General features: G+C 35.9%; 2 protein-coding genes across 3 annotated transcripts; one reads left to right on the top strand and one right to left on the bottom strand.

Annotated features, from left to right (window-relative positions):
• Nucleotides 1-940: 940 nt before the first annotated feature.
• Nucleotides 941-3,423, top strand: LOC133864422 (expansin-A4). The gene is made up of 3 exons (XM_062300753.1): nucleotides 941-1,295; nucleotides 1,588-1,906; nucleotides 2,845-3,423. The coding sequence occupies exons 1-3, from the start codon at nucleotides 1,148-1,150 to the stop codon at nucleotides 3,152-3,154; spliced, it is 777 nt and encodes a 258-aa protein (XP_062156737.1). The 5' UTR covers nucleotides 941-1,147; the 3' UTR covers nucleotides 3,155-3,423.
• Nucleotides 3,424-5,541: 2,118 nt separating this feature from the next.
• On the bottom strand, nucleotides 5,542-14,425 carry LOC133862881 (factor of DNA methylation 1-like). 2 transcript variants are annotated; one of them, XM_062298791.1, is made up of 7 exons: nucleotides 14,279-14,425; nucleotides 13,296-13,572; nucleotides 12,064-12,212; nucleotides 10,299-10,424; nucleotides 9,977-10,189; nucleotides 9,630-9,888; nucleotides 5,542-6,256 (listed from the first exon to the last, which is right to left on the bottom strand). In XM_062298791.1, the coding sequence occupies exons 2-6, from the start codon at nucleotides 13,549-13,551 to the stop codon at nucleotides 9,652-9,654; spliced, it is 981 nt and encodes a 326-aa protein (XP_062154775.1). In that variant the 5' UTR covers nucleotides 13,552-13,572; nucleotides 14,279-14,425; the 3' UTR covers nucleotides 5,542-6,256; nucleotides 9,630-9,651. The 2 variants fall into 2 exon arrangements, with proteins under 2 accessions (XP_062154775.1, XP_062154774.1); XM_062298790.1 differs by having other exon boundaries at nucleotides 14,254-14,424.
• Nucleotides 14,426-15,227: the final 802 nt, after the last annotated feature.

The following is a 15,227-nucleotide window of genomic DNA, read 5'->3' as shown; positions in this document are numbered from 1 at the left end:
ATTTTGAATGTTAGAGTACTTGTGTAGCATAATCTCTATCTTTTTTTCATAAAAATAAATAAATAAAAAAATTCCTATCTTTTTAACGTTTGAAATAAATTATATATTATTAGCATTGAATGCGAAAGCAATCCACATCTTTTACAAATGATTTAATTGACAATTGAGATCAGAACTTATTGTTGTCTTTTAAATTCTGATTAGAATTTTGACTGTTTAATGTTCATCACAAGGCTCCAAAAGCTCTACTCACAACATATTGGATATTATTTTTCATTCTCTTTAATATTTCTAATAATAGAACATTTAAAATTGAAAAATGGGTTTTTATTTAAAAATGACTTAAATATTATTTGATTCTATTATTTAATACTATCAATTTTTTAGGACTTATTTTCATAATGGAATGTTGGGGAATTAAATGATATTAATGCATTTTTAATTGCCTTCTTACTATAATTAGGGGCTTTAATTAAAAAATAATGAATATAATTAAGCCTTCCAAATATATATATATATATATTTAAAAAAATCCTTATTAATATTCATTAATTGGGGGCATGATCTAACCTCTATAGTTAGTTAAAACCAAGATAAAGAAACAGGGAAAGAAATTTGGGTTGGGTAGCCAAAATTTCAAAGATGGGAAAAGAAAGAAAAAGGGAGAGAGACAAAAAGAAAAAAAATTCTTCTTAATCGGCCACAGTTGATGGCACAACTTGAAAATCAAGCAAAGTGATTTCATATCAAGTATCAACCTCGAGGACCAGGTTCATTTTGTCCCACACAATCATTCTACTACATGTCCCTTCTTTTGCCCAAAAAAACCCAACTGTTATTATCAATGAAGGCAAAATATATAAATGGCCCTCCCGTCAATTTGATATAATCAATAAGGGCTTTGGAGAGGGTTGAATGGAATTTCGGCCAAACCAAAAAAGTTGGTTTTGATTAGGGAGAGACCAAACACCTTTAATTAAGGGTGATAATTTCTTCCCCATTTTCCACCTTTTTTTTGACAATTCCCCACTACACTGCCTCGATAAATAGCCGTCCTCTCTGCCTTGTTCTCTCACACGCCAGATCCTCCTAATAAGCCAGCATTGAGCCATCTCTTTCTCTGAGTCTCTAAGAGCATTTGAAAGCTATGGCTGCTTTGAGTGTGGCCTGCATTGTTTCTCTGATGGCGCTTCTCACTCTGGTTGACGCCAGAATCCCAGGCGTTTACAGTGGTGGAGATTGGCAGAGCGCCCATGCTACTTTCTACGGTGGCAATGACGCCTCTGGAACTATGGGTATTGTGCCCCTTACTCACGTCTCACTGTTCTCTTCATCAAGTCTAACCAAATTGAAAAACCACTCTAACTCTGTTTTCTGACTCTGTTTTTACTCTGTTTTGTGAAATTCCTTTGAAGCTTTTGAAATCAACTATTTCTAGCCGCATTTTCCAATGAAGCACCATAGAGTAGAAAGTCCAGGACCAGGAGTACTTTACTCTTATCAAATCCACCAATTATGATACTCGCATTCTTCAAAACCCCATTCCAAAGAAGACTAGTAACTCATTTTCTTCTTCTTTCTCCACAGGAGGCGCTTGTGGGTACGGAAACCTTTACAGCCAAGGCTACGGCGTGAACACAGCTGCACTGAGCACTGCCCTGTTCAACAGCGGTCTCAGCTGCGGGGCTTGCTTCGAGATCAAGTGCGCTAACGATCCACAGTGGTGCCACTCCGGTAGCCCCTCCATCTTGATCACCGCCACCAACTTTTGCCCTCCCAACTACGCCCTTTCCAGCGACGACGGCGGGTGGTGCAACCCTCCTCGCCCCCACTTCGACCTCGCCATGCCCATGTTCCTCAAGATCGCAGAGTACCGTGCGGGCATTGTCCCCGTCTCTTACCGCCGGTAAGTCTCTCTCTTTGAACTATGCGTTTTTGCTTTCCTTTTCAACTCCCCTAGGCTCTGTTTGACGAAAGGTGGAGGTACGGTGGTATTGTAAAAACGACCTGCCGTATCTTACCTGGACGACAATCGTTTAGCCAATTTATCTTAAAGCTATCCAGCCGATCCATGTGAATAGCCGATCCATGTGATTGGCTGTTGACTGGTTTTTCTCCTACTTCGTAAATCGTACAGTCCTCAGACAAGTGTCAGAAAATTGATTTCCCTGTGATTTACTTGTGGTACTTAGTTTTAGTCCGTAAAATCAGAACCGTACATCCAATGCTTACACCAGATAATCATATCCACGTTGTCGTCACGTCCACACCATCTTTGATCTTACCGTGACAAACAAGACCCAAAGAAGTGGGCCCGAGCCTCTCTGCCATAAGATCTTGTACTCTCGTCCATCAATCTGAAAAGGGTTCCGGTTTGACCCACCCTTTTTCGTGTTAAACACAACACCCAAGAGAAAAGCAGATTTACCTTTCTGTACCCCACCCAAAACCGCGTAACAGTACGAGGAAGAGGTTTGATTTTCTTCGTTTGAAATTTAAAATTTAAAATATATTCTTAAACAATATATTTAAGAATATGAAATTTTAAATAATGTAAAATTATTTATAGTCATGATTTGTAAAATTTAATTTTTCTCTCTGAATTGTTGCCCATTTCTAAAGCAAATGAAAAGAATCTTAATTCCTTGAGATACACGAATTTAAGGGATATACCAAATGACTAGTTATTGTTAAATCATCCGTTTCCATAAATTATAACACTTTTTTTATTATTTAAACAAATCAAGCTTAACATGTGAAATATTTAATTGAAATAAGAATAAATTAATTTTAATATTTAATTGAAATGAGAATAATTTAAATTTATTTATTTATTTTTTTCAGAGTACCGTGCCAAAAGGAGGGTGGGATTAGGTTCACAATCAACGGCTTCCGATACTTCAACTTGGTTCTGGTCACCAACGTCGCAGGTGCAGGGGACATAGTGAAGGTGAGCGTGAAAGGGTCAAAGACTGGGTGGATGACCATGAGTCGTAACTGGGGTCAGAACTGGCAATCAAACGAGGTTTTCGTTGGTCAGTCACTCTCCTTCAGAGTTACAGGCAGTGACCGCCGCACCTCCACTTCATGGAACATTGTACCCTCTAATTGGCAATTTGGACAAACATTCACCGGAAAGAATTTTAGGGTCTAAAATTTCGAAGTTTCCCGCTAAATATGTCATTATGGTCCTTTGAATTTTTATTTATTTTCGTTTTTATTTTCCTGGAAAGTTGATTGAGTAAGAAAAATGCGGGAAAAGTGTGTTTGTGGAGGGTGAAACTTTTTGACTTTGGTAAAAAGGGCAAAAGGGAAAGCAAAAAGGAAACGATATAAGGGGCTGAAGTGGCTGCAAATTTATGTAAGCCCGCGGCTTTTCTTACTTTAAAATACTATATACAAGAAGTATTTTTATTTTTTTAATTTACTTTGGTATTCTCAAGTGTTTTGGGGCAAAGAGCTGGACTTGGTTTTTATTAATTAATGTGACAATATACTTTGACGTTAATGATCATTCTAAGACTTAAAGCATCATCCATCTCATTACAAAATGCGGCGTATATGTAAGAATGATGAACTATTAGCGGGCACAGGGGTGGAGCCAGCGTTCCATTTGCAATTGGGGCTGGGGGCAATTTTTTTTTTTTTTTTTTTTTTTTTTTTTTTTTAAAAATCAGGTGCAAAATTTTAATTTTAATTCTTTTTTTTTGGTGGGGGGTGGGGAGAAAAGCGTGCTCCCCCAAGCCCCTTGCTACCTCTACCCCTGAGCGGGCACTCCGTGCTTTATTTCATAGAATTGTTTTGAACTATCAAGAAGGATTGGACATTTCTTGGCTAAACAGAAGGTCCTACTTTTCTTCTCAAACTTAAACTCTGTTTCATGGAAGTATTTTGCGATCCACTACACCAAACAATCAATCCTAAATTTCCTTGGATGAAAGGGAAGAGTGTGGACAGATGGGACTAAATAGGAGCTCTCCCTACTTAGAGCAAGCTACATTTGAACCCTAGATCATGAAGAAAGTGTCCCTACATTGGACAGGAAGCTCCATACCAATTGGGAACCACAAAAGTGATTGTCAATGGCTGGTTGATCTGAAGCTCGTGCTTCTTGGTCACTACAAAGCAGAACCAACGCGAGCAGGACCCGCGGTACCCTAGTTGTTCTATACCTTGCACTCTTGTTCATTCGGGGATTGAGTTTAATATTACCCCAAAATGCAACTCTTAAGAACATCTCCAATGATTTGGTCATATTTTTTGTGACGTCTCATATCGCCTGGGTATGAGAATGAGGATGTGCTTATATGTACATTCAAATTCTTCTTGACACAACGCGTTATAAAGTCGTAATGACTACGAACCCATTAGAATTCTGCAGTTAAACGTGCTTATGTGAGAATAATACCATTATACTAGAATGGGTGACTTCTTAGAAAGTTTAGTTCAGGAGAGCAAAAAAAGACAATATTGTGTTATTACATTTTTATCTAAAATAGCTAATTAAAAGCTATTCTATCCTATTTTAGCTAATGACTTTTGATATGCGTCATATTTTTATCTAATATGGCTTTTAATATGCTATTCTATCTATTTTATATTATTTTAATTTTTTTATTTAATTTTAATTTTTTTTTTTAAGGATCATATTTTTTCGTTAGAATTTTTTTTTTTTTTTTTTTTTTTTTTCAGTCATATTTTTCAAGCAGTCATGCGTGGAGAGAGAGAGATAAATGAGAGGAATGCATGTCATTCATTAGTGAGAGAGAGAAAAAAGAAAAGAGGAAGAAAAATCTTCAAGAAATAGAGAGAAACTAATCATGCATCGGTTTAAACACTATTCACCAATGCATGAAAAATGCATTTGCATAATCTAATGGAGATTTTGGGAGGAATGGTTAGCCATTTTAGCTAAAAAGGCAAAATGACTAACAGACTATATGAAATTGTATTAGGTAATAGAACTTTTATATCCAAAAAGAACTTTCGAGAAAAAGTTTCATTTTCAAACTTTTTCAAAAAATGCGTTGTGACATATTTTTAGAGCAAAATAGTCTAAAGATATTTTTTTAGTCTTTTACCAAACAAACATGTTTTTGTTTTACGCAATGTGTAGTAAAGTACTTTTTAAACTTTTTAACGCAATTTCAAACAGACCTTAAGTTATTGGAGATTCTCTACCAGCTAGGTTTTGAAAGGACGATATCTATCTTCCATTCTAACAAAAAAAGAAAGGAATGAATTGTATTATTTGTATCCCCTTTTCAAACCTTACTTAATTTCCTTATGTTGAATTAGCTTCTTAATAGGAAGAGGATTAGGATTGAATGCATGTTATTTTAAAAAATGCATGTTATAATCACACGTCTGTTTAACAGACTAAATAAGATAATTTTTTTTAACCCATTTTAAAGAAAACTTTGTTTGAGTTAATCATAATGGGATGAAGTTTTTGAAACGTGAAGCGGTGAAGGGCATGTTTGGGTGAAAAGTATTTGGGTTAAATACTCAATTGATATATATTTTTTTTTTAAAGGAAAGATCAATCTTTCATTTAACAAGGTAAGGGTACAAAGCAATCCACCATAGGTGTACAAACAGCACCACCCCGTGCTAACCAATGACTAGTAAAATCTGACCTTAGTGCAAACTGCCTAAACTAGAACATAACAGGGAAACAAATACAACAGGCTAGACATAACAAGACCAAGCATTAGGGCCTCTCAAAACAATAAAGCACAACCCAACAAAGGAAAAGAGGCCTAGTCTAGCAAAAGCCACTAAAAAGCCCAAGCAATATCAGCCCATTGCAAAGAAACCAAGCAAAGAGACAAGAATATACAAAACCACACAGAAAATCCAACCACTGCCCTTGCCGGAAAGGAGCTGGCCGTTTCCTAAGTCGGCACGATCAAGACACGCACCAAATCTCGAGACCCCAGCAAAACTCAACCACCACGAACCACCACAAACTAGGCCTGAGAAACGACGCATGGCCCTCAGGTGTAGATACAGGAACTCTGCGCGTGCTGGCCAAGAGCCGGTCAGGGAATAGCGACGCGACCACAGCTTGAGACGACTGGACCGACAAACGATAGTGAAAGCAGCTAGGGGGCGCGTGACAAGAGATCTCTGGTGAAGACACATAGATCTGGCTTTCCAAGAAAAACCTTAAACACACTACCAGAGAAGACGATAAACACCAGGGACTCGAGAGAACAATCGGGTTCAAAACAACAACGTCACTGGAGATAATCTGCAGGAAAAACAAAAAGAAAACAAAGAAAAACACAATAATCAACTCCACAACTCCAAAGAATTAGGAGACAAAAACCACTACCTGATCTGGTCAAGGGGACTAAAACTCCCTACCCTAATGGTAGGAAGACAACCCGTCCTCCACTGGTTAAGCCAGGGAGGGACAAAATCTCCAAAGCTCAACGAGCTTGGAAGACAAAAGACCGGGAGGAGGGAGGCTCCCTCCCCCGACAAGCAAACTCTGAAAACACGCTCTCTCTCTCTCTCTCTCTCTCTCTCTCTCTCTCTCTCTACGCAACCACTCGATTACACAGCATCTTTTGATAGCACTGTGAAAGCATAACCTACTCAATTGGTACTTGAGTTTTAAGCCATTTTAAATTTAGTACTTGAGTTTTATTTTGTATCATATATGGTATCTAAGTTAGAGGTAAAAACCCAGTTAGTACATCCATTAGATTTTCTGTCTAAATTTTAACGGTCTGCCACGAGGCACTGTCTAAAAAATAAAAACTAAAAATCTTTAAAAATTAATTATAAATAATAAAAGTTTTTAAAAAAAATTGAAAAAAATGAGAGATGGTTGAGCCACCCCAATTCTGGCCGGTATGGGATGGCCGAAACTAACATATTTTTTTTTTTTTGGCCATGGGGTGGCCGAACCACCCTCCACCCAGACCGGCCAAGCTCAGCCACCCCTCTTCTTTTTTAATTATTATTATTATTATTATTTTAAAATTTTATTATTTATAAATTAATTTTTAAAGATTTTTAGTTTTAAATTTTTTTTTATTATTATTTTTTTTTATAGTACCACGTGTCAACCACCGTCAACCTAACAGTTATATGTGACCGACCGTTAAAATTTGAACAAAAAATTTAATAGAGGTACCAACTGAGTTTTCACCCTTTAAAAATTTAGGTATTAAATTTAAAATGGCTTCAAACTCAGGTACCAATAGAGTATTTAACTAAAAGTATTTTTTAAATACTTTTCAAATACTATTTTTTAGAATTCAAATTCTATTAAAATTTTATCCAATTTTTTAAAATTTATCTCAGATTTTCTAAATCATTCAAACATAATTTAAAAAAAAAAAAAAAAAAAAAAAACTCTCTTTCAATATTCACAATTTCAAATATTTTTTAAAAATATCACATACCCAAACGAGCCATTGTGTTAGAAAACAGGATGATTAATGTTTTTTAAAGGTTACCTTCTATTTGGAAGTGTTTGATTTGACATTAAAAGGCAAAATCAGTTTTAATCTTTTGCATTTAAGATTGTTAATGCTTTGTCTTTTGGTTGCTAGCAAAGTTCTGTTACACCTAAGGCATTTTGAAGTTGAAGATGCATGCCGTGTAACAAGGTCCAATGTTGAAAAAACCACAAACTAAAAAGCAACAGTTAACTCGACTAGCCATCAATCTAACCACCACCTGAAACAAACCAAAACCCCAAACCATCAAGAACTCCTAATCTCGCAGAACTAAACACACATCATGACCACACTCCATTACCCTCTGCCAACTCCCACAAACCAATCGATCACCACTCACCATGCCCACCATTGGGCATCTCCACCTAAACAATACCAAATCCTGTCGCTTTGCTGCACTCGAAGATTTCTAGAGAGGTCCAACAAGAGCCGTGGGACAAGCACACGATTGAGGGTCTAGGTTGGGACCTCACTACAACAATATGGGCCAAACCGATGGCTCTAGCAACTTCCTTCTATTGCATCTACTGCGGACATCATTAATACTAGCATTCATAACCTACGAACATGTTGATAATGTCTATGATGGTCAGGAGGTCGTTTAGGCAAACCATCGAGCACTTGATGTACCAAAACATAAATATGTTTCCAAACACTGTCGCTCTAGCTAACTTCAATGGTCCCAAATCATTCTTGGGATAGTTGTATACAACCCTCGGCTTATGTTTCTTATCAAGACCAAAGATGTTAGTTAAGTGTATTGGGATATTTTTTGATTTTGGTTTGAGTTTACAATTTGCTAAAGGACTACTACAGAGAACAAATATAACAATCTTGAACACCTATATTTGAGCCAAAACACACAGAAAAATAGAGAGAAAAATGTAGAAAATGTGAGATGGGATTTAGTAGATGAACGAGATAGTAGGACCCGTCATCTGTGGAAACCATCGCTACGGTTGTCTGGCCGCTGCCCAATCACCCCCGCAAGTTCCCAAGAACAGGTTTTGTTTCCAAAACCTGTTTCGGAAAACACGCAGAGCAGCAAAAAGGCTTTCTCTGTACGCATCGTTGTTTCAGTGAGAATACAAAGCAAACAAGTGTTTCTCACAAAATAGACAACAAATGCACAAAAACAAGAAAATAAAAAACCATCTTAAGGGTTTGGGGCTCATATCAAGTGTAAAAGAATTGGAAGATCAGTCATTGTGGGGAAAACCCAGATCGAGAAAAAGAAAAAGAGACAGATTTTGAGACGCCAAAGCCTTCCCCTCTCGGGGCCGGCGGCGACTTTCAGTCTTTCTCCTCCAAATCGAACTGGGTTTTTTTCTCTTCGTTGGAAAGTCCCACTATAGCCCTCTCTCTTTGTAATCATAGCCAGACCCTATTTTATCAAATAACCCAGAAAACAAAGATTGAGATCTCGTGCAATAACAGAGATTGAGATCTCGTGCAATGCACAGAGCACGTAATAGGGTTGCAGGTAGGAGGCAAGACTTTTTATAGCTGGGATCGCATCAATTCTAGGGTTTGAAGGGCGGCAACTGGACAATCTGGGCCGCTTGGAGCCATCTCAAGCCCAGCCCAATAGTTTTGTGTGGCTTGGGTGTCAGATGCAGATTGACAAAAGAAACTCTACTGATATGAAAATAAAATCAGAGGTTCAAAGTATGCTAAAATATATATATATATATATATATATATATATATATATATATATATATATATTAGTTATTGCAGCCAAATTCCATAAAAAAAAAATTAACGGGTTTTGTTAGGTATCATGTTAATGCCAATAATGTAACGACATATGTTACTCTTAATAAAAAAAAAAATATATATATATATAAATATAAAAAGCAAAATATTAAAAACTTAAAAAATAATTATTTTAAAAAAATAAATGAAGGAAAGAAGGTGGCCATGAGCCACCCCTAGCCATCACCGGTGGTTTGGAGGCCACCCACTTTCTTCTTCTTCTTCTTCTTCTTCTTTTTTTTTTTTTTCTTTTTTTTTTTAATAACTCATGAAATCATAAACTCATACTTCTAAAAATACCAAGGTACTATATATATCATTAATCATTATGGAGAGTAGACTATTAACAACAATTGCGAAAAAGATGGTGTATGCCAATTGAAGAAAACTTACAAAGTGAGACCTGGTGCCAACATTAACAACGTTTTCTTTTACGCATATGAGCCCGCAATTGCTTGATTATATACTGAATGATTTCTTTCATACTGGCTCTCCTGTCCTCCATTAAGTTCCAAATTTCTGGGACTGCATAGCTCCCACTTGCATTGACTTCATTCATTTCCAGCAATGCTTTGGTAACAGCCTCGTATACATCCTCACCCCATTTAGTTTTCAACTCTTTCAAGTCTTCGTCGCCTTCATCTATTTGTTCCTGTATTTCACCATTTTCTGGCATTCTCAAGTCACAACTAATATTAAAGGTCACAAAAGCATCAAAATGTATATGTATATGAACATACTTGTGGTTCATCATTTTCCATGACTTTCTTGAAAGGGTGCCAATGTGGATTCTTCAACTTTTCTTGCCATTCTGAACATAATTCAGCAGATATCTTCGCCCAGTCTTCACCAGGGAATTTCTGTGAGCATATATCTCCAAAAGGTTTCCAGTCAACCTCCCCCATTCTTTTTATTCCCAGTTTTGATCGCCCAGTCAACATATTTTGCAAGCTCTGCATGGCAAAACAGCCAGGACATTTATTAGCATGTTTTGGAGGTGGAACTAGCAAAGCGAAACAACTGGCGAATTGCATGCAAAAAGTGGGGGAAATAAAGCCATACTTCTATTGATTCTTTGCGAGCCTCTTGTAGCTCTTGGTTAATCATATGCTCTTTAACCAACAGAACAGAGTTAAGGTTTTCTATTGCATCTGTCTTTTCCTCTTGAGCCTGCAATTCTTCTTTCAACTGCATGAGTTACAATCGAACTTTTTATGTCAGCTTATCAAAAATTACCATCAATCTCTAACTTATCAGAAAGAGTACATTTATAATTCCTCTGGTTGTGAAAGTGATACATGCATTATTCCTCTGGATCAAGTGTATATTACTGAGTGCATCATCCAGCTTATTCACATAATAAAACATTAATGTCAAGACATGAAAAACAATTTAAAATAAAAAATAAAAAGAAGAAAGATTCTGCGAAGCATACACTTGGGAGCTATTTTAGTTAATTAGAATAACACTATTCCCTGAACTTCAGGGGACATCGCATAGTTGAACTTGAGACATGAATGTATTAACAGTGGGAAAGTAGATCTCGAGGTTTTCTTTCAGTGCAGGTTCACTGGATGTAACCGATGTTGATAGAATACAGTGTAGAATTGTGGAGCAGTTACAATCTGATAGTTAAGACTGATAAAATATGCTTTAGCCTGTCTAGTTTAAGGCTAATCTTTATAGCACAGTTAATGCATATTCTTTCACTTTTCTATCATACCATATAGAATGCAGCTTCTAAGCAGAAGCCTGGAATAATCTAAATATTTAGACCCAATTTTCAACTACATTGCTTTTTGTATAAAGGGTTGCTGGACAACTTTTTTAACGTTGTTGGAACAGAAAGGATCTTCTCGCCCATGTTTAGCATATCTCCTAAGACACGTAAAAGACTCTTTAGCCCCTTCTAGCTGAATGCCGATCTTTATAGCACAGTTCATGCACATTCTTCGACTTCCCTGTAATACCACATAGAATGTAGCTCCTAGTGACCAGTTATACAACTAAGAGCCAGCAGTATGAAAATGTAGTACTGCAGCTGTAAGGGATATAATGGGTATGTAAGGGATATAAGGGGTATTCTAGAAGGTAGTGAGCTGGAGGTATCTAGGAGCTAACAATATTCGGTTGGCCAAAATGTTCTAGAAGGGGATGAGGTGGCAAAAGACATTCTCCTATAAAATCCCATAGAATGGAGAAGGAAGGTAGGAAAAGAGAAGATATTGAGTCTAGTTAGTAATTAGTCCTGGAGAGCTCGGGCCTCTCGAAGAGCCCATGGTTTGTAAGAGAGATAGGCCTCTCCAAGAGCCTTTGGTCCTTGTTTTACCCTCTATTTCTATCATGTTCTTCATCTTCTTCCCTAAATCCATTTCACTCAAGAAAAGCACATAACAGCAGCTTTCTCAGGACTTTAAGAACTTAAAGAGAACCAATTGAGATCCTTCTATACAAAATTATAGCCAAGATTCTGTAACTACACTTAAAGTAAAGAAATGCTACAAACAATGACAGATAATATGCTAATTTGAATAGCCATTCCCATTCACACCCTTGATTGAAATTTGACAATGACAAGACAACACCAAAAAGTTTCCAAAGGCTTGAACTGATGCAGCATCACTTTACCATGCTTAACATAATCTTATTAATAAGTACTTATAAAAAAAATAATCTTATTAATAAGTACTTATAAAAAAAAAAAAATCTTATTAATAACTGAATGCAATCATATAATTGAGCCAATTCAACGTAATTCTTTTTAATATTCTTGTAATATTGAAGTTTTCAAAGAGATGTTCAGGTGTCTATTGACTACTGTACTAACCTTTTCAATGTCGTTCAAAAAACTTCTTCGCTCCAGGTCATTATGGGCTTTACTCTCTTCCAATTCTTTGGCTTGCTGGTCGAGCTCTTTCTTTTTACATTTCAAGGCCTCATCCGGCTTCCTGTTGATGGACTGCGTTTTTCTCATCTCTGGGGAGATGAAAGGGGAAATATTATCAACAAATACCCGAGAAATCTAAATGTTGTGCACGACTACGCAAACTATAAGTGCAGTGATATATGTAAACAACACAGAATAGTTGAATGAATGGAAGTGAGACTAACATGAAAGGAGGAAACAAAAAACCCTTTCAGAGACATATTTTTTTTTTGATAAGCCCTTTCAGAGACATATTCAAACTTCATAATGTATATATCTAATAAATTAAGTTCAGAGACTGACAATAATATCCTGAAGTGGCTTGTTTCTAGGAGAAATGCTACTTGACAAGCTTGCATCCACTAAGTATAGTTTAGAATCAGGAGTGGCTTAGAAGCATTAACAGATCAAAGTCACCTCCTGACTTCCATAGGGACAGATTCACATTTATCTCTTGAAATTTATTGAATTAGAAAAATTTGGATTGCAGTATCAGAAAGCAAAAGAGAACACAGTTCATGGTTTGTCACTTAGAAACTAAAAGAAGTATCTTGCCGCAATATTTTCCTACAAGATTCTATTCATATGAGCAATGAGAAGTCAACCGTATTCGACCTTCTACCTTTTAATCAAAATTTTAATCTAGATGTTCATGTAAAATTTGTCCTGCACAAACAATACTGTAAAAAATTGTTCATGAAGAAAAATTCAGAACTATTGTCTTATTTTTATTTTGACAAGTAATCGAAATATAAAAGCGAAATGCACAACCCGGATACACAGAAAGTATAGAAGAGAAACACCTAGCTAAAAGTAGAGAAAAGAACAAGGAAATCATGAAAACTAAGCATCAAATGAGCTAAAAACACAGCTGTCCAAATATAAAGAGTATTAAAGAAAAATGACTTAAGCTCCACCAACGTCCTCTCACGGTTCTTAAAACTTCTATCATTGTCTTATAGATGTTAAGAAATTAGGAAAAGCCTCTTTTAGAGACATTCAATCTCAGAACTTTGATCTTACTACTAAATACAACACCCACCAGTGCCTAATTGATATATATGCATGACATGATAACGATAAACAAAGAATGATACAGTAAGGTTCTTTTATAACTTAAATGAATAACAAACCTGAATGCAACAAATCTGTTTCATTCATCAGCCTTTTAACAGTTGCAGAGGACTCATTGTACTTCTGCTTCATTTCCAAAAATCTCGTGTCTTTGGATTTAACTTCCTCTTTAAGTCTGCAAACAGTAGCCATTGTCTCATTATACTTATGCTCCATCTCCAACAACCTTTGGTTCTTGTAATCAATCTCCTTTGCAAGGCCCACAGCAAATCTGTGGCATTTGATTAATTCATCTTCATAGTTGTGGTTCCACATCTGGACAAAAATTTTAGGTGCCTGCAGCATCAGTCAAAAATAAGTTTAAGCAAATTGAACCATTACGTGAACTAAAGCCAAGGGTATCAGATTTAGGACTTCATGCATCTAGAAAATGGACATTTTGAGGGTATTTTATGCATAAACAGTTGTTTGTGAAGTAAAAATTATACGGGCTTTTTACTATCAATTTATACAAGTGGAAAATAACAGAGTAAAAGCTTCTTCTTCCATCGTCATTTTTTACCTTATAATAGAAAATCATTTGGGCTGATTAATCTAATCGTAAATAGTATTAATAAAGAGACGGGAAAATAAAACACATTAATAATGTTTCCTAATCTTAATCATAGATAAAATCCTCATCATCATGATGGATAACAGAACTAAACTAAGTTGGCTTTAACCAGATCAAATGTAATATAAAAATTACGATTCCCAAAAACCCAAATCTCCCAAAACCCCAGGCAAGAAAAGAAGGAAAAAAAGAAAGCATAAAAGTAGACATTTTGCTTAAGAAAGTTCGAGAACCACACATAATCGAATCAGGATGGACATAAATCACGGAAATAATTGGAAATACAAACAAATAAGGAATATTCATTGCACCCAAATCTCAGGATGCAAGTAAAATGGCAAACAAAATGCATCCTTTTTTTACCCATAATCCAAGAAAAGAACAAAGAAAAGAGACTAAAATACCAAGTAGTGGGGAAATGGTTTCTACTTTCAAGTTCAGCCTTTGTGCTGCTATGGTGCTCTGCGGTGAGTGGCTTTGGAGTGAAAGGCAGAGAAGGGGGAGAAAAGGTGGCAGCTTTTGATATGGACAAAGACCAAGTTCAAAACTACGTCATACCTAATCTCCAAATTACTTTGATTCTCTTGTGTGTGTGAGAGAGAGGTGAATAACTAGCTTCCCTCGAGAAATTACATACTTCAGTCTATAAAAATGTGAATTACACGTCTTACATTAGAGATCAATTTGACTGTGTTATACCTCATATTTTTAATGCATTTAACGTGTTCATAGGATCTAAGAGTGTAAACTCGATTAAAGACTGGGCTTATCACATGCATGCAGAAGAACCTCGATTCTGGACACACAATTTTACAAGATAAAGTATATCTTGGCCCAAATTTTGGGTGTCAAATAATCTGACCCAAAAAAAAAAAAAAATTGTTTGTTTCGATGTATACTCTAGCTTTTCTAGTCTTTTACTAAAGCAAGAAAAATCACATTGCATTGGAGAAAATTTATGCTGTCCTCATCAATATGGATAGGAAAAAACAAAGAACCATGACATATTTTCAAGAGAAAAATTATATATACTACACTTTTATCACACTTTGCTGATGTGATACTATCAATTAGTCATTAGATTTTTTAATTTTTTCTCTTTAAACAAGAGCTGATCATTGACAGTGTTACATTAGCAAAGTGAGATAAAAATGTAGTGTATTACGTTACTCTATTTTCAATCAATACGGGAAAAACTTAAAAGAGTAATGTTATATACTACATTTTTATTTCACAACTATCCCACAGTACTGACGTGATATTCTTAACCAACTCTTTAGATTTTATTTCTTTTTAACAAATATTGATCAATAATTGATTGGAATTGTCTCGTCACTTGTCAGTATTGTAAAATGCTTGTAAGATAAAAATATAGTTT

The sequence above is a fragment of the Alnus glutinosa genome, chromosome 3 (assembly GCF_958979055.1).
Source record: "Alnus glutinosa chromosome 3, dhAlnGlut1.1, whole genome shotgun sequence".
In the NCBI taxonomy this organism is placed as follows: domain Eukaryota; kingdom Viridiplantae; phylum Streptophyta; class Magnoliopsida; order Fagales; family Betulaceae; genus Alnus; species Alnus glutinosa.
This window is presented reverse-complemented; position numbering and strand designations above follow the sequence as displayed.